General features: G+C 38.3%; 1 protein-coding gene across 9 annotated transcripts in view; it reads left to right on the top strand.

Moving 5' to 3' along the window:
* Positions 1–16409, top strand: part of LOC100727518 (quinone oxidoreductase-like protein 2) — a 46423-nt gene that overhangs the window by 13199 nt on the left and 16815 nt on the right. For 3 of the 9 annotated variants that reach the window (XR_010044553.1, XM_063240206.1, XM_023567189.2), the window contains exon 8: positions 13227–13274. Coding sequence is in view for 8 of the 9 variants with exons in the window: in XM_063240206.1 (XP_063096276.1) it covers positions 13227–13274 (48 nt within the window). In the remaining variant the exon portion in view is untranslated. The other 6 variants (XM_063240203.1, XM_063240204.1, XM_023567188.2 and 3 more) reach the window with 5 other exon arrangements.

Genomic DNA, 16409 nt, shown 5'->3' on the forward strand with positions numbered 1-16409 from the left:
TGAATCTTTGGAACTTTTCATCTGGCAAATCTGAAACCATGTATCCATTCAAAAGTAACTCCTTCCCCTTCCAGTTCCTGTAGTCCCTAGGAGGTACCATTCTGCTTTGTTTCTCTAAATTGATTACTTTAAATACTGCATGTAAATGATATCATATTTTTCTTTTGGTATCTGGATTCTTTTGCTTAGCATGATGTCCTAAAGGATATCCATGTTCTAGCATGTAACATGATTATTTTTTCTCTTGTTAAGGCTGGATAGTATTCCATTGTATGGTTCTGTTCTTTCGTTGAGGTTCACCTGGCTTGTTTCTCCCTTTTGGCTATTTTCACTAATGCTGTTATGAATATAAACACTAAAATTTGGAGGAACTTTCATACTATTTTCCATCAGCAACAAGTTGCACCAATGGTGTTTCTTAAGTCCTCTTCTGAATTTGGTATTTTCTGCTTTTATTGATAGTAGCCATCCTGATGGGTCTGAGTGTCCACTGCGTCTTATAATTTTGTTTTCTTCTTGCCCTTCAGCCTGGCATGGGAGGGCAGGATTGTGGTGTTGGGATTTTCTGGAGGAAACATTGCTTCTGTGCCTGCCAACCTGCTGCTACTGAAGAACATCTCTGCCGTGGGCCTGTACTGGAGTCGATACCAGCTCCAGAACTTCTCTCTCTTCTCCAAGATCCTGCGTTCAGCACTTCAGTACTGCCATCAGGGCTGCATCCAGCCATATGTTGGAAAGGTGTTTAAACTGGAGGAGATAAGATTAGTTTAAGAAATGTGGTAAAGTAAAGCCAGGAAATAATCTGTGCCCAACCACCCATTCATTTATTCCTAGATGTACCATAATTCCTCTTTTGTGGACTGAAAATGGAGCACTCCACAGGGCAGCCTCACAGGTCCAGATTCTTGTGGGCTGTCTGGCTATCGATGGGGGCCTGGTGGGAAACTCAGTTTTGAGGTGTCTCACTGTATCACTAGTATCTCAAGAGGAAAATTATGGGACTTTAGAAAATAATTTACATGTGTTGATATGAACCTTGGACTCTGCAACATTCAAGCCTAAGAAGGAAATGCTTGACTTGACCTTTGATTTTCAAATATAGACACTTTGAAGTAGAACCAGATGATCTAAGCTGGAGTTCTGTGAGCAGAATGCTAAATTATGCCGGCATCATGAGACTATAATTCATCCATTAGTCACTGTAGTTAATTTTGTTGGCCATTCAGTCCCTTTTTTCATTCTTGCTCAGTCTCATTAATGTGGCTTAAACTTCCCCGAAGTGTAATTGTGTGCATGCATATGCAATATAGCTGTAAATGTGGGCTTTCAAGCATTCACTGTGAGTGCTTTATTATTATTTTTGGCTTAATTTCTTTTAATGTTCAGAAGACCGTTTTGGTAGCTGTAGTCAGCCATAGATGAGGCAGTGTTTTGTTCACATGCAGATTAGTGGAGCTCAAGCTGTCTGTGCCAGACTTGAGTGCTTACCAACCTTCCATTTTTATGTTTTTATTTCCTGTGATGAGGCACAATCTTTTCAAACACAGTATATTTCCTTCTTTATCTTTTTTGTCTGTGTAAGTCAGGAAGATAATGTGCCTGCTGAAAAGAACAAGATTTGCCATTTGAACACTGGTTAGCTTCTAGTTCCAATTTTGCCTCTTTTGCCCCCTAGTTTTGTGGATGTCCCCTTACTCCTCTAACCTTCAGTTTCCACCACTTAGAACTAAAGGGTAGGACTTTTTGGTGGCTTTTGGAGTATGCTTTAGGAGCCACAATGAGGACGTGGGGGTGGGCAGGTATAGACTGGTGCTGCCTGGGTTGGGCTTTGGGACTTCCTCAGCCCTGAGGAGCTATATATGTTCACATTTCCCTTTTAAGAAAAGATTTGTGGCTTTAAATACTATACCTGCAAGCCACCTCTTAATTTCTAAGACCATCCTGTCCTGTGGCTTCAATCCTTATGTGATTTCTAAGGTGAGGTTTACTTTACCTGAGGCTCTAACTGCTGGTAGAGAAAAAGGGCTGCGAGCTAATACAGGAGAGGTGACTGTTACTTTGACCTGTCCTTTCTCTGTACTGATATGTTTTTGGTGCTGCCCAGGCATTGCCTGAGTTACTTTCTGCTGCTGAGACACAATACCTGATGCCCATGGCATGAAGGAGGAAAGGTTTATTTTTTATTTTATAATTTGTAAAGGTTTCAGTCTGTAGTTGGCTGGCTTTAAGGCAGAGGGACATGGTCGAGGAGGATTGCATATAACATGGTAGGGGAAAAGCAGAGAGAGGGGGGGAGAGGGAGAAGGAAGACGGAGGGGGAACAAAGGAGAGGGAGCAAAGGAGGAGGAGGGACACAGACCCTGCCATGCTATGCCCCAGTGACCCTCCTCCTCAGACCAGCCTTCTCTCCCAGCATCAGAAATTGCTATAAACTCATCAATGGACGAATCCACTTATGGGTATCACATCCCCACGATCCACTCATCTCCGAAGGGCCCCACCTATGTGTGCATGAGGTCTTTGGGGGACATCTAGATAGAAACCATAACAGGCATAAAAAAATGCCTGAGTGCGATGATTGTTTTAGTGTCCACATAGAAGTCTTTGTCCTATAAACATGAACTAATTATAATTACTAACTTCCTGTCAGCTCCCATTCGCATATGGGATTTTTATCCTTCTCCCACTGTGCTGGCTTTGGTGTTATCAGGTGGCTTTTGGAGCCAAGCTCCTTATCCGTTTCAAGCATCTCTTTTGTACACCATCCATTTACTATCTTCTCTTTCTATTTCTTTCACTGTGCAAACTATTTAAAGGAATAACAATATGCTAAGCACTTTACATACATTATCTCATTTAACCGTAAGGAAACTCTGAGTTATAAAGCATTTTTGTGAGATTTTACAGATGAAGGAATCAGACTTATACAAGCTGCTTAATGCTATGTAGTAAGTGTCCAAGCTGGCATCCAGGCCTGATGCCATAATCTAGTTTGTCCTGGCTCTGTTAAACTCTCTTCTCAAACAAACCAAGAAGTCACTTCTTATAAACCTCATGATAGCATATGTGGTTTATCCATCTATCACAGAATTATCTATGTGAAGGAGCTATCTTGAAATTAAAATGACATATTCTGTTTTTGTGAGGAGTACCAGAATTCATATATTTTGCTCTTTTAAAATGAATGTGGCTGACTGAATGTATAATTAATTTCTTTGAACTGTAAAACCTAGGTAATATGTTTTAAGTATACTGGTTAATGTGCCAGAAAGCTTATTTATCAGACCAGTCTGTGCTTGGAAAATAACCAGTGACATAAAATATTTATAGTGTCAGAAACACTGGTTCTGGCAGGCACATGCATATCTGTTGCATGATTAAGATTAGAGGACTCAGAGGTCAGACCATCAGGGTTTAGATGCTGGCTGTGGGGAAATTATACATCTTCATGCTTTGGTTTTCATCGTAATGGGGTAGTAATTTATTCTACCTCCTAGAACAAGGATAAGGGTTAAGTAAGATAATACGTGTAAAAGGACATGGTCAATTTACTAATTTTTAATCCATAACATATCATTATTATATAAGATACAAAACTGACCCTGTTTTGTACCCCTGAACTATGACACTTCTATGTAGATGTCTTAGTAGACAGAATTAGAATGATAGTGTATAGATTTTGAATTTTAACTAGAATTGATTATTTTCTGAAGGGCTGTGTCTGTGCTGTGAAAAGTTAATCCCAAATTGGCCCTGTGATATCTGTTCAGAGGCTGACATTTTTAGATGTGCAGAATTTGTGTTCTGTATGGAGCTGCCCACACACATCTTGATATGACACAGTGCTTAATCTCACCAATCTGAACTTGTTTATTATATAAAAATCAGGTGAGATAACCACACAAACAGATTAAGTGTTTGGAAATTGTTTATTTGAAGTTTCCTTTGTGTGTCTGTGGAATAGTCTTAAAAACGAAATTATTCTTTTTGTTCAGATGGTGTATTAATTATAGTCCCCTTTTCCAGACCCTCTTTGTGGAATTCCTGGCCTTTCCTGCCTGGGACCTGGCCACTGGGCTGCTTGTCCCACTTCTCTGGGGACAGCATCTGCAGCCCAGGCCTCTGTTCCTAGGACTCTTCTTTACCACTGACTGACCCCTTCCTTCCTGGGGTGGAGGCTGATCTTGGGGACAAAACCTCTCCTGGGGTGGTCAGGCAGGAGGTGCTGCAACTCTGCTGCAGAAGTTTGATTTGAATGAACTTATCCAAGCCTCTGGCTTCCCTGGAAACTGGTGGAGGCGGGTAAGGCAGTCCAGAAATGTGAGGTGCTCACCCCACGACAAACTTCGATGAATGAATGGTGGAAGGTTAAATTGCCCATCTTTTTTCTTTCCAGTTGACCCCTTGGTGGAGATCCTGGGTAAGCAACGGCCAGCTGCGTGACTCTCAAAAGCTACAACGAGTTCAGAGCCAGTCACGTGCAGCCTGTAGTTTCTTTCTTTCTTTCCTTGACTCTTTTCCCTCCCTCTTGGTTTCCTGGGACTGCAACCCTCAATGAAGCATTAGGGCATAGGTTTTGGTTAGATTTTATTTTTTGTGGAACCCAAAATGACAATTTCAAAGGTTTATTTTTGTGTTCAGAATACCTTGCTTGACTTTCCTTTCAAGTCAAATTTTTTTTTTGTCTTTTTTCCTTTTTTTTTTACCGGTACCAGGGATTGAACTCACGACTGCCTGCTTGCAAGGCAGGCACTTACGCCGCTGAGCTAAATCCCCAGCCCCTAGTCAAATTTATTGAGATATAATTTACATATAGTAAACTCACTCTTTAAATGTACAATTCTATTTTGTTCTTTTCCGTCACCTGCCTGCCTGTCTACCTCCCTCTCTCTCTCTCCTTTTCTCTCTTTCTTTTCCTTCTTTCTTCCATCCTTCCTTCCTTCTATCCTTCATGGTAGTGCTGAGGTGTCCTCTATCACGGAGCTACATTTCTATCTTTGCGTTTTGTTTTTTGAAACTAACCCTAACCCTGTCTGGCCTTAAACTCATGGAATCAAACTGTCTTTCTGTCACAGCCTCCTATGTAGCTGGGACTATAGGCAAATGTCACTGTCCTCCGCCAGTTCTCTTGAGTTTTGACAAAGGAATACAGTCATGACGACTAATCACAGTCAAGATATAAGGATATTTATCACCCTAGATGATTTCCTAATGCCCATTTGTAATCAATCTCTTTTTCTTTTCCCTTTTATTTTTTTGGTCTATTTGAGAGAGGGTCTTGTTATGGCAGTTCAGGCTGTTCTTGAGCTCACTTTGTAGCCCAGCCTGGTCTTGATCTTGCAATGATCCTCCTGCCTCAGCCTCCCGAGTGCTGAGATTACAGGCATGTGCCACCATGCCCGGCTCCAATGCCTTTTTCTTTCTCGATACCCTTTGTAACTTCTGATTTTTTTTTCTCCTATAATTGTGCCCTTTTCAGAATATCACAAATATAACCCTACAGTCTATATCCGTTTTTTTTTTTTTTTGTACCAGGGATCAAACTCATGACCTTGTGCTTGCCAGGGAGTCACTTAAGCCACTGAGCTAAATCCCCAGCCCCAGTCTATATCCTTTTGAGTCTGGCTTCTTTTACTTTACATAATGCTTACAAGGTTCACTCAGGTTGTTGAATATGTCAATATTCTGTTCTTTTTATTGGTTAATAGTACTTCATTGTATGGGCCTGCCACAACCACACTGTGGATTCTTTGCTTTTTTTATGCTTTGTTTTGGTATCGGGGATCAAACTCATGACTTTGTCCATGCTTGCCAGGCAGGCACTTATTTATGCCACTGAGCAAAATCCCTGGTCCACACTTTGTTGATTCTTATCAACAGTACTGGTGCTAGATAATACATCTGTCAGAATTTAGTTTTGTCAATCGTTTTCTTTAAATGTAGTCATGCAATTAGGTGTACAGTGATGTCTGATTGAGAGTTTAATTTTTATTCCTCTAATGAATGATCATCTTGAGTATCTTCGTATACTCATTTGCCATCTATGCCTTTTGTTTCATAAAAAGCATTGATTGACTTTTAAAGGAAGATTCAGATCACCTTGCATCAAAGTAACGATCTGATGAATATAATTCAGCTCTAGCAGGGTATCATTAATAAAGGACTTTATCTTCTGTAAATACGGTAATCTCATTGAGTCTCAGATATATTTATGATCTATTTTATTCATCAAGCATTCACTGAGTGCATTCTGCATGCAAGTCAATAAAAAGTGAGTCTTAGTTTTGTCCTCAAGGAGTTTACTTTTTGGTTGGAAAGACTTTAGGGTAGTCTGCGATAGGCAAAGAGGCAACTTCAAATGGGAAGCATGAATCAGCATGATATATTTAGGAAACTATAATTACTCTTGATTATTCCTGCTTGATGAGCTAATTAAAAATTCAAATAGCAGAACCGTCACATCCTAAAACAAAAGCAGTGTTCTTGTTACCCAATCACAACCTCATTACAGTGCCAATGTATTTCCTTCTGTGCGTTTTTCCCTTCCGGTACTGGGGATTAAACCCAAGGTCTCATGCAGGCTCAATAAGGACTTTACCCCTGAGCTATATCCCCAGCTTTAAAACTAATATCCTACTGTTGCCTCAAACTCCAGGTTATGTATCTCTAGAGACAGACTTTAATTACGGCTTCCTTCTCCTGAAGGTAGAGAACAGGGTGCTGTGAACTGTCTGTATCCAGGCATCAGCATGGTGCAGCCTCCCTCTCTGTAGGAGAAAAGTGTCCCGGGGACTCTGAAGAGGTCTTCCAAAGACCTATTTAAAGCACACATCTTACTTTTTGGTTTCTCCCCCAGAGCCTTGTCACTCTTATTGAACTTCCTGTTCTTCACTCTACTGCTTCTGTTTTTCCAGCTCAAACAGAAGCCACCGGGTAGAAAGCCACAGAGTTGAGTTATGTTTAGAAGAGGATATGATCACTACAGGAGTGGCAACTGGACATGAGAGGTGATAGAACATCTGAAAATTGGAAGGTCAGAAAGTGGATGTTCAGAATCAGGAGATTTTTAAGATGCAGAGCAAAAACTATTATGCTTTCATCATAGTATTATCATTTAAGGATAAATGTGTAAATATGTGATACATATTAATAAAGATTTATAGTTAAAAATAGGTTTTAGCACTGGAAGGATGACTTTCTTCTTATATTAACACTTATTTGTTGGGGATCCTTCATTTCCCTAGGATGCTAGGTGGAAAAGTCTTACTGTCTTGAATAACACTTATTTTTCTCAAGTATTTTCTATTGTTGGCTGTGACGGGTCTCTGGGAATAAGCGACTTCCAGCTGACAGGGACAGTGATACAGCTGTGAGTCGCCTGGAGATAATCGACAGTGTGAGGGAGCAGGTGCTCTGAATGTCTGTCTCAGACCTCTTCTCCCTCTGCAGTGTGAGTCTAATGCTGCTTAGGTTGGAAAAAAAATCCCATAGGCACAAAGGCCTATGAGGCAGATGTTTTTGAAACCAGGATTTCATGCTGCAGAGAGACTGCCATGATTGATTTATTTCTCTGCTACTTTATTTTTGGTACACCTTTTTGGGAGGATCTCAAGATGAGAAGAGTGGCTTAGGAATAAGCCACTCAAAACACATTCCTAATGGTGAGCTGTGACAGGCCTGCCTTTGGCTTCTATGCCCATAGAGTTGTGAGTGTCATTGTCATTCCCTTTTGCCTCATTCCTAACTGTCTTTCCTCTTTTCTTAGCCTGTGTCTGTGACAAGGTTCCTTTTTCCCCTGAAGATAGGGTCTCACTATGCAGTTCTGGTGGGCCTGGACCTTTGTAGCCCAGGCTAGTTTCAAACTCACAGTGATCCTCCTGCCCTCGCCTCCTGAGTGCTGTGGTTACGGATTACAAGTGTGTGCCACTGTGCCAGGTCAGCTGTGACATGTTTGATACATATCTTTATTTAGATTTCCTTATAAAACCCACAGAATTATTTTGTGTATTCATCTATTTTTTAAGTTAAAAATTCTGTGCTTTTTTTTTTTTTAGTCTAGGAATCAAACTCAGGACCTTGTATTTGCCAAGCAGGTGCTGTGCCACTGAGCTATACCACTGGCCCAGTGGTATGCTCTTGACTTTGCTGTATTTCTTAATTCTTTAAATTCTATCTTTAAAAATCTGTGTTGCTGTTCCTGAATCTAGATGATTGCTTTCCAGTGCTACATGGTAGTACATGGTGCATATCTACAATAGTTTACAAATTCATTCTCTTTTGATCCAGTTCGACTTGACCAGTATAGAAATAAACACCCTTCTGAGGGACTTGTGAAAATGTTACTTTGGGAGAGTAGAATACTTGGTTCATAAGATACTTGCATACTTACTTTGATTGCCAGCTGCTCTCCTGAGTGACTTGATCAATTTATGTCTGTATCAGCAATGCATGAGAATTCTTCTTTGCCACTCTATTGATATGTAACAATGTTCAGCTTTCTGATTTTGCCCAAATGATAAGGTATAAAGTGGTATCTTATTACTCTATTTTGAATTTCCCTGATTTCTTATGAATTTAAGCATCTTTTTACATATTTTCTAGATGTCAGGGAATGTATCTTAGTTGTAGAGTACCAGGCCTGCATGTGCAAGCCCTGGGTTCAATCCTAGTATGAAAAATTAATTTTACATACAGATATGTTTTTGATAGCTATTCTGGTTTCCAATGCTTTGAATTACAATTTAATCTCCCTATGCAGTTTGGTATTTGGGGTCCTATCTTTTTCTTATTTATTAATTGACAGAAGTTTCTTGTGTAATCTATGCTCCTCAAACTTTAAGGTGCATGCAAATCACCTGGAATCTTGTGAAGGTTCACATTATGATTCAGTAAGGGTAGTGGCTCGAGATCATGTGTTTCTGATCAGTCCCTGGTAGTGCAGAAAGGGCTATATATCGTCTTTTGAGTAGCCAGGTTGTTAATATTAGTTTGAGACTTTGAAAAAGATTTCTCCCAACATTGTCACATTACTGCCATTTTTGTCTACCTTTAATGTAATCAAGCACAGCAACATTTTGTCTTATGGTTACTGTGTCAGTTACTTTTCTTTCCTCGCTGAGACAAAATACCCAATGCCCAAAGTTAAGGAAGGAAAGGTTTCTTTTAGCTTACAGTTTGTGGAGGTTTCAGTGTGTAACCAGCTGGCTGAAGGCAGGGTTAGATGGCAGGAGGCAACAGTTCATAGTGGTAGAAAACAGCAAAACCAACAAGAGCAAACATGGGAGAGCAAGCCTCTTTTCCTCTCTTGTAAGCAGGCCACCGGCCCTTCTATTGCACAGGATCAGGATGTTTACAAAGTGATGACCCTGGCTCCCTGCTGAATCACTTAGTTAAATTTCTAAACTTGTCAAGTTGACACAGTATATTAACCATTACAGTTACATTTTTGGGAGACTTGTTTCAGAAGCTCTTTATACCTGTGTCACAATGATGTTCTCAGTTAATGTTACAGTTTTTGTGGTTGTTATTACTGTAACAAGGTCTTACTGTGTTACTCATGCTGGTTTTGCATTCCTGGGTTTATTCCTTCTGACACATTCTCCCAAGTGTGTGGCTTGTGGAACCCACCTAGCTTTTTTTTTTTATTTAAAGAGTGAAGAAAAATAAAAAAAGAAAGAACATAAAAAAATGTAGTAAAAGGGTACAAATAATACAGTATTTCAAGAAAAAAAATATACAAAAATCACCAGTTAATAGGTTACATATTATCTTCCCAGAAACAGTTGTCCATATCACTAAATTAAAGCATATAAAGTGGACATTCATACAGTGAAATTGGAGACAGTTCCGTTCAATGATCCAACAAAAGCTCAGTTATATGGTTTTCCATCCTACACACTCAAACATACCTGCGGTTATAACCCTTAGTCCACCTTACTTTCCTCTCTTTTTTACAGTAACAATTAGACTTTTAGGGTTTTATTACTCACACGGTTCTTATTACTTTTTTGAAGAGAATAAAACCAAATGTGACTAAGCAAAACAGAGTCAGTTAGAACAGACGGGTGGGCATAGCACATGATGCAAAAATAGAATACCAGGTGATCAAAAGTGGTTACCATTGTGCCTCTTGCTATTTTTAAATTGAGTTTGTCTATATCATCAGGTATAATAGAGTTGATCAAAACAGTACAGAACAAAACCAATAAAAACTACACTGAGGACCTAACAGGGCTTCAAAAAAAGGATAATAGTCAATCCATATTGGGCATCATAGTATATCTTCTTGCCTTCAAAGTGATTGCCTATACCCTCAAACTTGATACTGTCAAACAAAATAGAATATATAATAATCGGACAGAACAAGATGGGGAGAGCAATACTGAGAACCCACCTAGCTTTATAGTTTTATATCAAATTTAATACATTTGAAGTGACATTTGTATTGGGCGTGAATCAGGTAACGACCTTTTACTTTTCCTCTTTATAGTAATCTAATTTTCAGTTTTAAGTATGCTTTAATACATAGAAGGGTAACTCTTGTCTTCTTCAAATTTGACTTATGTCTAGGTATTTGTGGCTCTTTATCCTTTTAAATGAATTTTAGAATAGCTTTTCAACAACTGCCTGAAATCTTGATGTGTACCAATTTTATATATTGGTTTGGAAGAGACTGATATTTCTATAATTTATAGGAGATAGATATATGGAGACAATTGATATTTCTATAATGTCTCATATCATCATGCATTCAGATCTTACATGTCTTTGTTTAATAAGGTTTAAAGTTTTTTCCCCCCAGAAAGTCTTATAGATTGTATTTAATGTTTCTTACAAGTATTTATTTTATTTTTTTGCATTTTAGAGCAGTATTTGTTACATGTCCTATTTATTTCTGATGTACAGAAATGTCAATAGTTTTTGTAAGCTAATTTTGTATCTCACAATCTTGATGATCTTTGTTACTATGACTGGAAATAGTGAACTTTTGTTTATTCCTTTCTCCTTTGCTTTTTCATTTTTGTTGCAGTTGTCATTTATCTTATTTAAAATTAATACTCTTTTTTTTTTTTTTTTTTTTTGCATTTTTCTTTTTTATCGGTACCAGGGATCGAACTCACGACCGCCTGCTTGCAAGGCAGGTGCTTATGCCGCTGAGCTAAATCCCCAGCCCCAAAATTAATACTCTTTTATAACAGTTTTAGGTATATGAAACACGTTACCAGAACGTGTATATTCTGTCTTCTGTCACCCAAAGTTTCTACCATTATTAACACCTTGTGCTGCTGCGGTACATTTGTTATGGTTGATGAACCAGCATTAATACATTACTGGTATTAATAAAAGTCCTACTTGACATTAAGCCTCAGTATTTGTGTTGTACAGTTCAGTGGGTTCTGCCAAGTGCGTAACATCACGTATTCACTCCCATGTGTCATACAGAACTGCTTCCCTGCTCTAAAAAATGTTCTGACTCCCCAGCCATCCTCGCCTTCATCCTTGAATGTATGGCAACTACTTCTATTTTTATTGTCTTTATAGTTTTGTTTTTGTAAGAATGTCATGTGATTGGAATCATAGGTTTTATAGCTTCATAGTAATATAGCTTTTCAGACTAATTTCTTTCATTTAACAATATGCATTGAGGTTTTTTCCATGTCTTTGTGTGTCTTAATTGTTCATTTCTTGCTGTCAGTGAATAATAATGATATTCTATTGCATGAATGTACCAGTTTGTTGATCCATTCACCTACTGAAGGACATTTTGGTTTCTCCCAAGTTGTGCAGCTGTGACTGAAGCTGCTGTAAATATTCGGGCATGTGCTTTTGTGCGAACATAAGTTTTCAATCAATGTGGCTAAATACCTATGAGTGTGGTTGCTGGATTGTTCAGTGAGGGTATATTTAGTTTTATAAGAGACTGTTGAGTGGTCTTCCACAGGGGCTGTACGATCTTGTATTTCTGCCTGATATAAGTGAGGGCTCCTTTTTCTCTACATCTTGGCCACCATTTGATGTTTGCATTTTAGATCTTAGTCTTTCTAAGAGGTGTGTCATGATATCTTAGTGCTTTAACCTTCTATTCAGATTACACTGAGCATCTTTTGATGCTTATTTACCATCTGTGTATCTTCTTTGGTGAGTGAGGTGCCTTTTTTGAGATTTTGCCTGAATTTTAATTGGGTTGTTTTCTTACAGGTGAGTTTTAAGAATTTTCTGTGTTTATACTATTAGATAAGAGCATTTTATATGTGTTTCAAAAAGGCTTTGGCTATGACTTGTCTTTTCATTCTTTTAATAATGTCTTCTGCAGAGTGGGAGTTTTTAATTTTAATGAAGTCAACTTAGAAATTTTCCCTGCATGGATTGTGCTCTTGGTTCTATATCCAAAAATTCATTGCCAAACTCAAAGTGACTGGGAATTTTTCTATTTTCTTTTGAAAGTTTTATAGTGTTGCATTTTACATTTAGGTCTGTGGTCTGTTTTGAAGTGATTTTTCTGAAAGGTATAAGGCCCATCTATAGATTCAGTTGTGCACATGGATATCCAATTGTTCCAGCACCATTAGTTGAAAAGACTATCTTTTCTCCATTCAGTTGCTTTTAATCTTCTATCAAAGATTGGTTGACTATATTTGTGTGGGTCTATTTTTGAGCTTTCTATTTTGTTCCATTGATCTATTTTTCTACTTTTTCATCAATATCACGCTGCCTTGATTACTGTGGCTGCTTTTTAATTTGTTTTATTAACTTGCATTTTTGAAAAAGGATTTTGATACATTGTAATTTCAGTTAAATAGGAAATAGGAAAATTTTAATAAAAAGATAAAAATTATATAACATTTTTAAAGTGATTATTCTCCCAGAGGCTCCATTCTTTAAAAAGCTGGAACACTTCTAAAATAGAATAGCTGGAACAGAGTTATTACAATAGAACCAGAACTGGCCTGTGGAGTTTTTACTTGCTGGCAGCAACATTGACAACACTGAAAATCTAAAGTTTAGGTGGGGAAAAGTATTAAAGGTGGGTTACTTTAAAATATGACTGTCTTCCTTTACATTTGTGGTGATTGGTTATTTAGTTAGTATGGCTTAGTAATGCACAGTTTATTGGTGACACATCCTAATACTTTAGTTAACTATTTTAATAATTAAACCATCAACAGAGAGTTTTTTTAAATATATATCTGTGTCAAATCTGACCATATCTTTTTTAATTTTTTTAGGTCAATGATGCCTTCCTTCATATTATGCAACGCAAATCCACAGGAAAGGTGCTTCTCTCGCTCAAATGAAATCTCACCTCAACAGCAAATTCAGCATGTCCAAATTGAAACACATCTTCTCCCAAACCTGATTTCCCTCCTGGGTTTTTAAAGGTGTTATCAACTTTTTTTTTCTACTAACCCAGGCTTAAAATCTTATAGTCGCCTTTGGTTCTTTTAAAATTACTTATTATTAATATGTTCATAGAGGTTATTGTTCAAAATTGAACTTTTGTAGGAGTAAAGATGCTATTAGTAATTACATCAAGAAAATATGTCCAAGGTAACTGGCATGCCAGCCTTATTCAGATGGATCAATTGCCTTGTCTGTCAGTCCCACTACTAAGATATCTTTTACCTCTATGTCCTCTTTTCCATTCTCTTATGTCTCATCTACAATCTCCAGTGACCACCTGACTGGTTTTCCTATCTTTAAACTACTGCTGTCTGCTTCATCCTTGTTATATATTATTTCCATGGGGATCTTCCCAAACCATAGCTCTGATTATATCTTTTCTACAGTGACTCACCAGCGCCCAAACAGTGGAGCTGAGACCCCCTTGAAGCAGCACAGCACTATGATGATGGTTTTTCTCCTCTGCTTTCTAGCCTCATGGTCCACAATGCCTACAGCATGCCTGTGTTTTCCTCATTTTTATTTGATCATGAAGTTTCCCCTACCTTTGTCAACACAGGGCTTCCTGACCTGTAAAGCCTACATTCCCCACGTGCCTTAATCCTGAGTCGCAATCTCTTATTTTCCTCTTCCATTTCTGTAGCTGCTCCTCCCAGATTGTCACAATCTAACTTCTTTCACAGGGAGCAGCCTGTGTAGTGGGATGAGCACAGTGAACACGTGTGAATTCAAGATTTGAGTTGGAATCTCAGCCTCACCTGAAGTGGTTACTTAAAAGCTCTGCACATTCACTTTCTCACGTAAAGTGGCTATTAGAACATTAACCTCACACAGTTGTTGTGAGCAGTACATGCAGTAATTGGATAAAGGACCTGGCAGAGAATAAATGCTTAGCAAACAGTGGTTATTTGCACTTCTTCCTCACCTTTCTCAGGGTATTGGAAATTCCTTGAGAGCAGTGACACTGTTTGATTCACCTTTGTGAATTTTCACACCTCCTAACATAGTGAGTTACTCTGGTAAATTTGCAATAAACTGAATTGAATTTGAATTGCCTGCAAATCTTACATTGTTACATTAAGTAAAATATATATTGTCCTGCAAATAACCCAGATGTTCGTTGATAAGTGAATGGATGAATATGGTATGTATATACAATGAACTATTGTTCAACCTCTAAAAGGAATAAAATTCCTAAACATGCTACAACATGGATGAATCTTGAGGATACTGTGTGAAATAAACCAGACTAAAAAAGGCAAATATTCTATGATTCCATTTGTATGAGATACTTAGAATAGTTAGATTCATAGAAGCAGAAAGTAAAATGCTGATTGCCTGGGGAAGCGGGGAATGGGGAGTGACTTAATGGCTGTACAGTTTCATTTGAGAAGATGAGAAAGTTATGGAAGTAGATAATGGTGATGAATTCACTAGAGTGGGAATATACTTAATGCTACTGAACTACATCCTTGCAAAGTTTGCAACGCAAAAAGGATAACATAAAATGGTAACTATTATGAGTGTTTTTTCACAATTAAAAAATTTGTATAAATGAATACGTTACCCTCATTTATGATAGAATTGATTTAGGAAGGAGAACAGAGAGTGTTTACAGTATGAATTTACTCTGAAGGAAACTCCAGTCTCTGTTCTGGAACGTGGTCTGTGGGCCCTATACTTTTGCTGGGTGCCAGGGTGTCTGCATTTTGTAGAAGCCTGTGAATGTTGGCCTTTTCCTGCCTGAGTTAGCAGTGTGCAGCTATGAGTCACTTGTTTCTGATGGATAAATAATGGATACTCTATACCTGGGGCCCCTAAACTCCAGACTACTACTGGTCTTTGGCCTGGTGAGAACTGGGCTGCGTTGGGGTGAATGAGTGTTAGCCAAGAAAGCAAATCTTTACCTGTATTTATATTATGGCCTGAGCTCTTCCTCCTGTCGGATCAGTGGTGGCATTAGAGTTTCACAGGAGCATGGACCGCATGCTGAACTGTGTATCTGAAGGATCTAGGTTTATGTTTTTTATGAAAATCTTATGCCTGATGATCTGAGGAGATGATGCTAGTACTGGGGAGTGGTTGCAAGTACACATTGGCCTTAGCAGACAGTTTTGCATGGAGACCATGATAAATCAACTGCTTGTAGACTCAATAGCAAAACCCTGGCAGTGAGTAGCTAGCAATTCTGCATTATGGTGAGTTATATAATTACTTCATTATGTATTATAATATAAAAATACTAGAAAGAAAATGCACAATAAATGCAATGTGCCTGAATCATCCTAAAACTCCACTGCCCATCCCTAACCCCCATCTCTTACCTCCACATCCTGTCCATGGAAAAATTGTTTTCTCTGAAACCAGTCTGTGTTGCCAAAAAGGCTGTAGACAGTTGCTTTACAATGTACTCTGTTGCTAAGATATATGTCTGGTAGATTAGATGTATGAGATGCATTTTCAACTTGTGATGGGTTTGTGGAGACATAACCCCATCATAAATTGAATTCCATCTGTACTTTATTCCTCTTGTTATAGGGATGATAATTGTCAAAAAAGGAGACGGTGGGGCTAAGATGAAAACAGGTCCCTGACTCAAGAGGGATATAGATACTTCTGTTTATTCTTCCAGTAAATATGATAATAGGTGTAGTTTTCTGATAAGTAAAAATAACTGACTCCTCAGGATCTCTTCAGCAGAAGAATTTTTTTAGGAATAGGATTGTAAGATAAGGATGAATATTTGCCAGGCATGGTGGTATTTACCTTGTAATCCCAGCATTCAGGAGGCTGAGGCAGGAGGATTGCCTTAAGTTTGAGGCCAGCCTGGTCTACATAGTAAGTTTGAGACCAGCCTAAACTGCATAGTAAGAACTCATATCAAAAAGTGAAAAAATTAAAAAATTAAAAAATTAAAGCACATTTGGGAAAAGAGTTTGAAACTTAGAAAATAGCATGAGGTGTGTGTGCGGGAAATGTCAGGGAAATCATTCATGAGTCTGTTTGGG

Source organism: Cavia porcellus, unplaced genomic scaffold (assembly GCF_034190915.1).
Source record: "Cavia porcellus strain 051 isolate PalLab524CR breed Dunkin Hartley unplaced genomic scaffold, mCavPor4.1 scaffold_29, whole genome shotgun sequence".
NCBI lineage: Eukaryota > Metazoa > Chordata > Mammalia > Rodentia > Caviidae > Cavia > Cavia porcellus.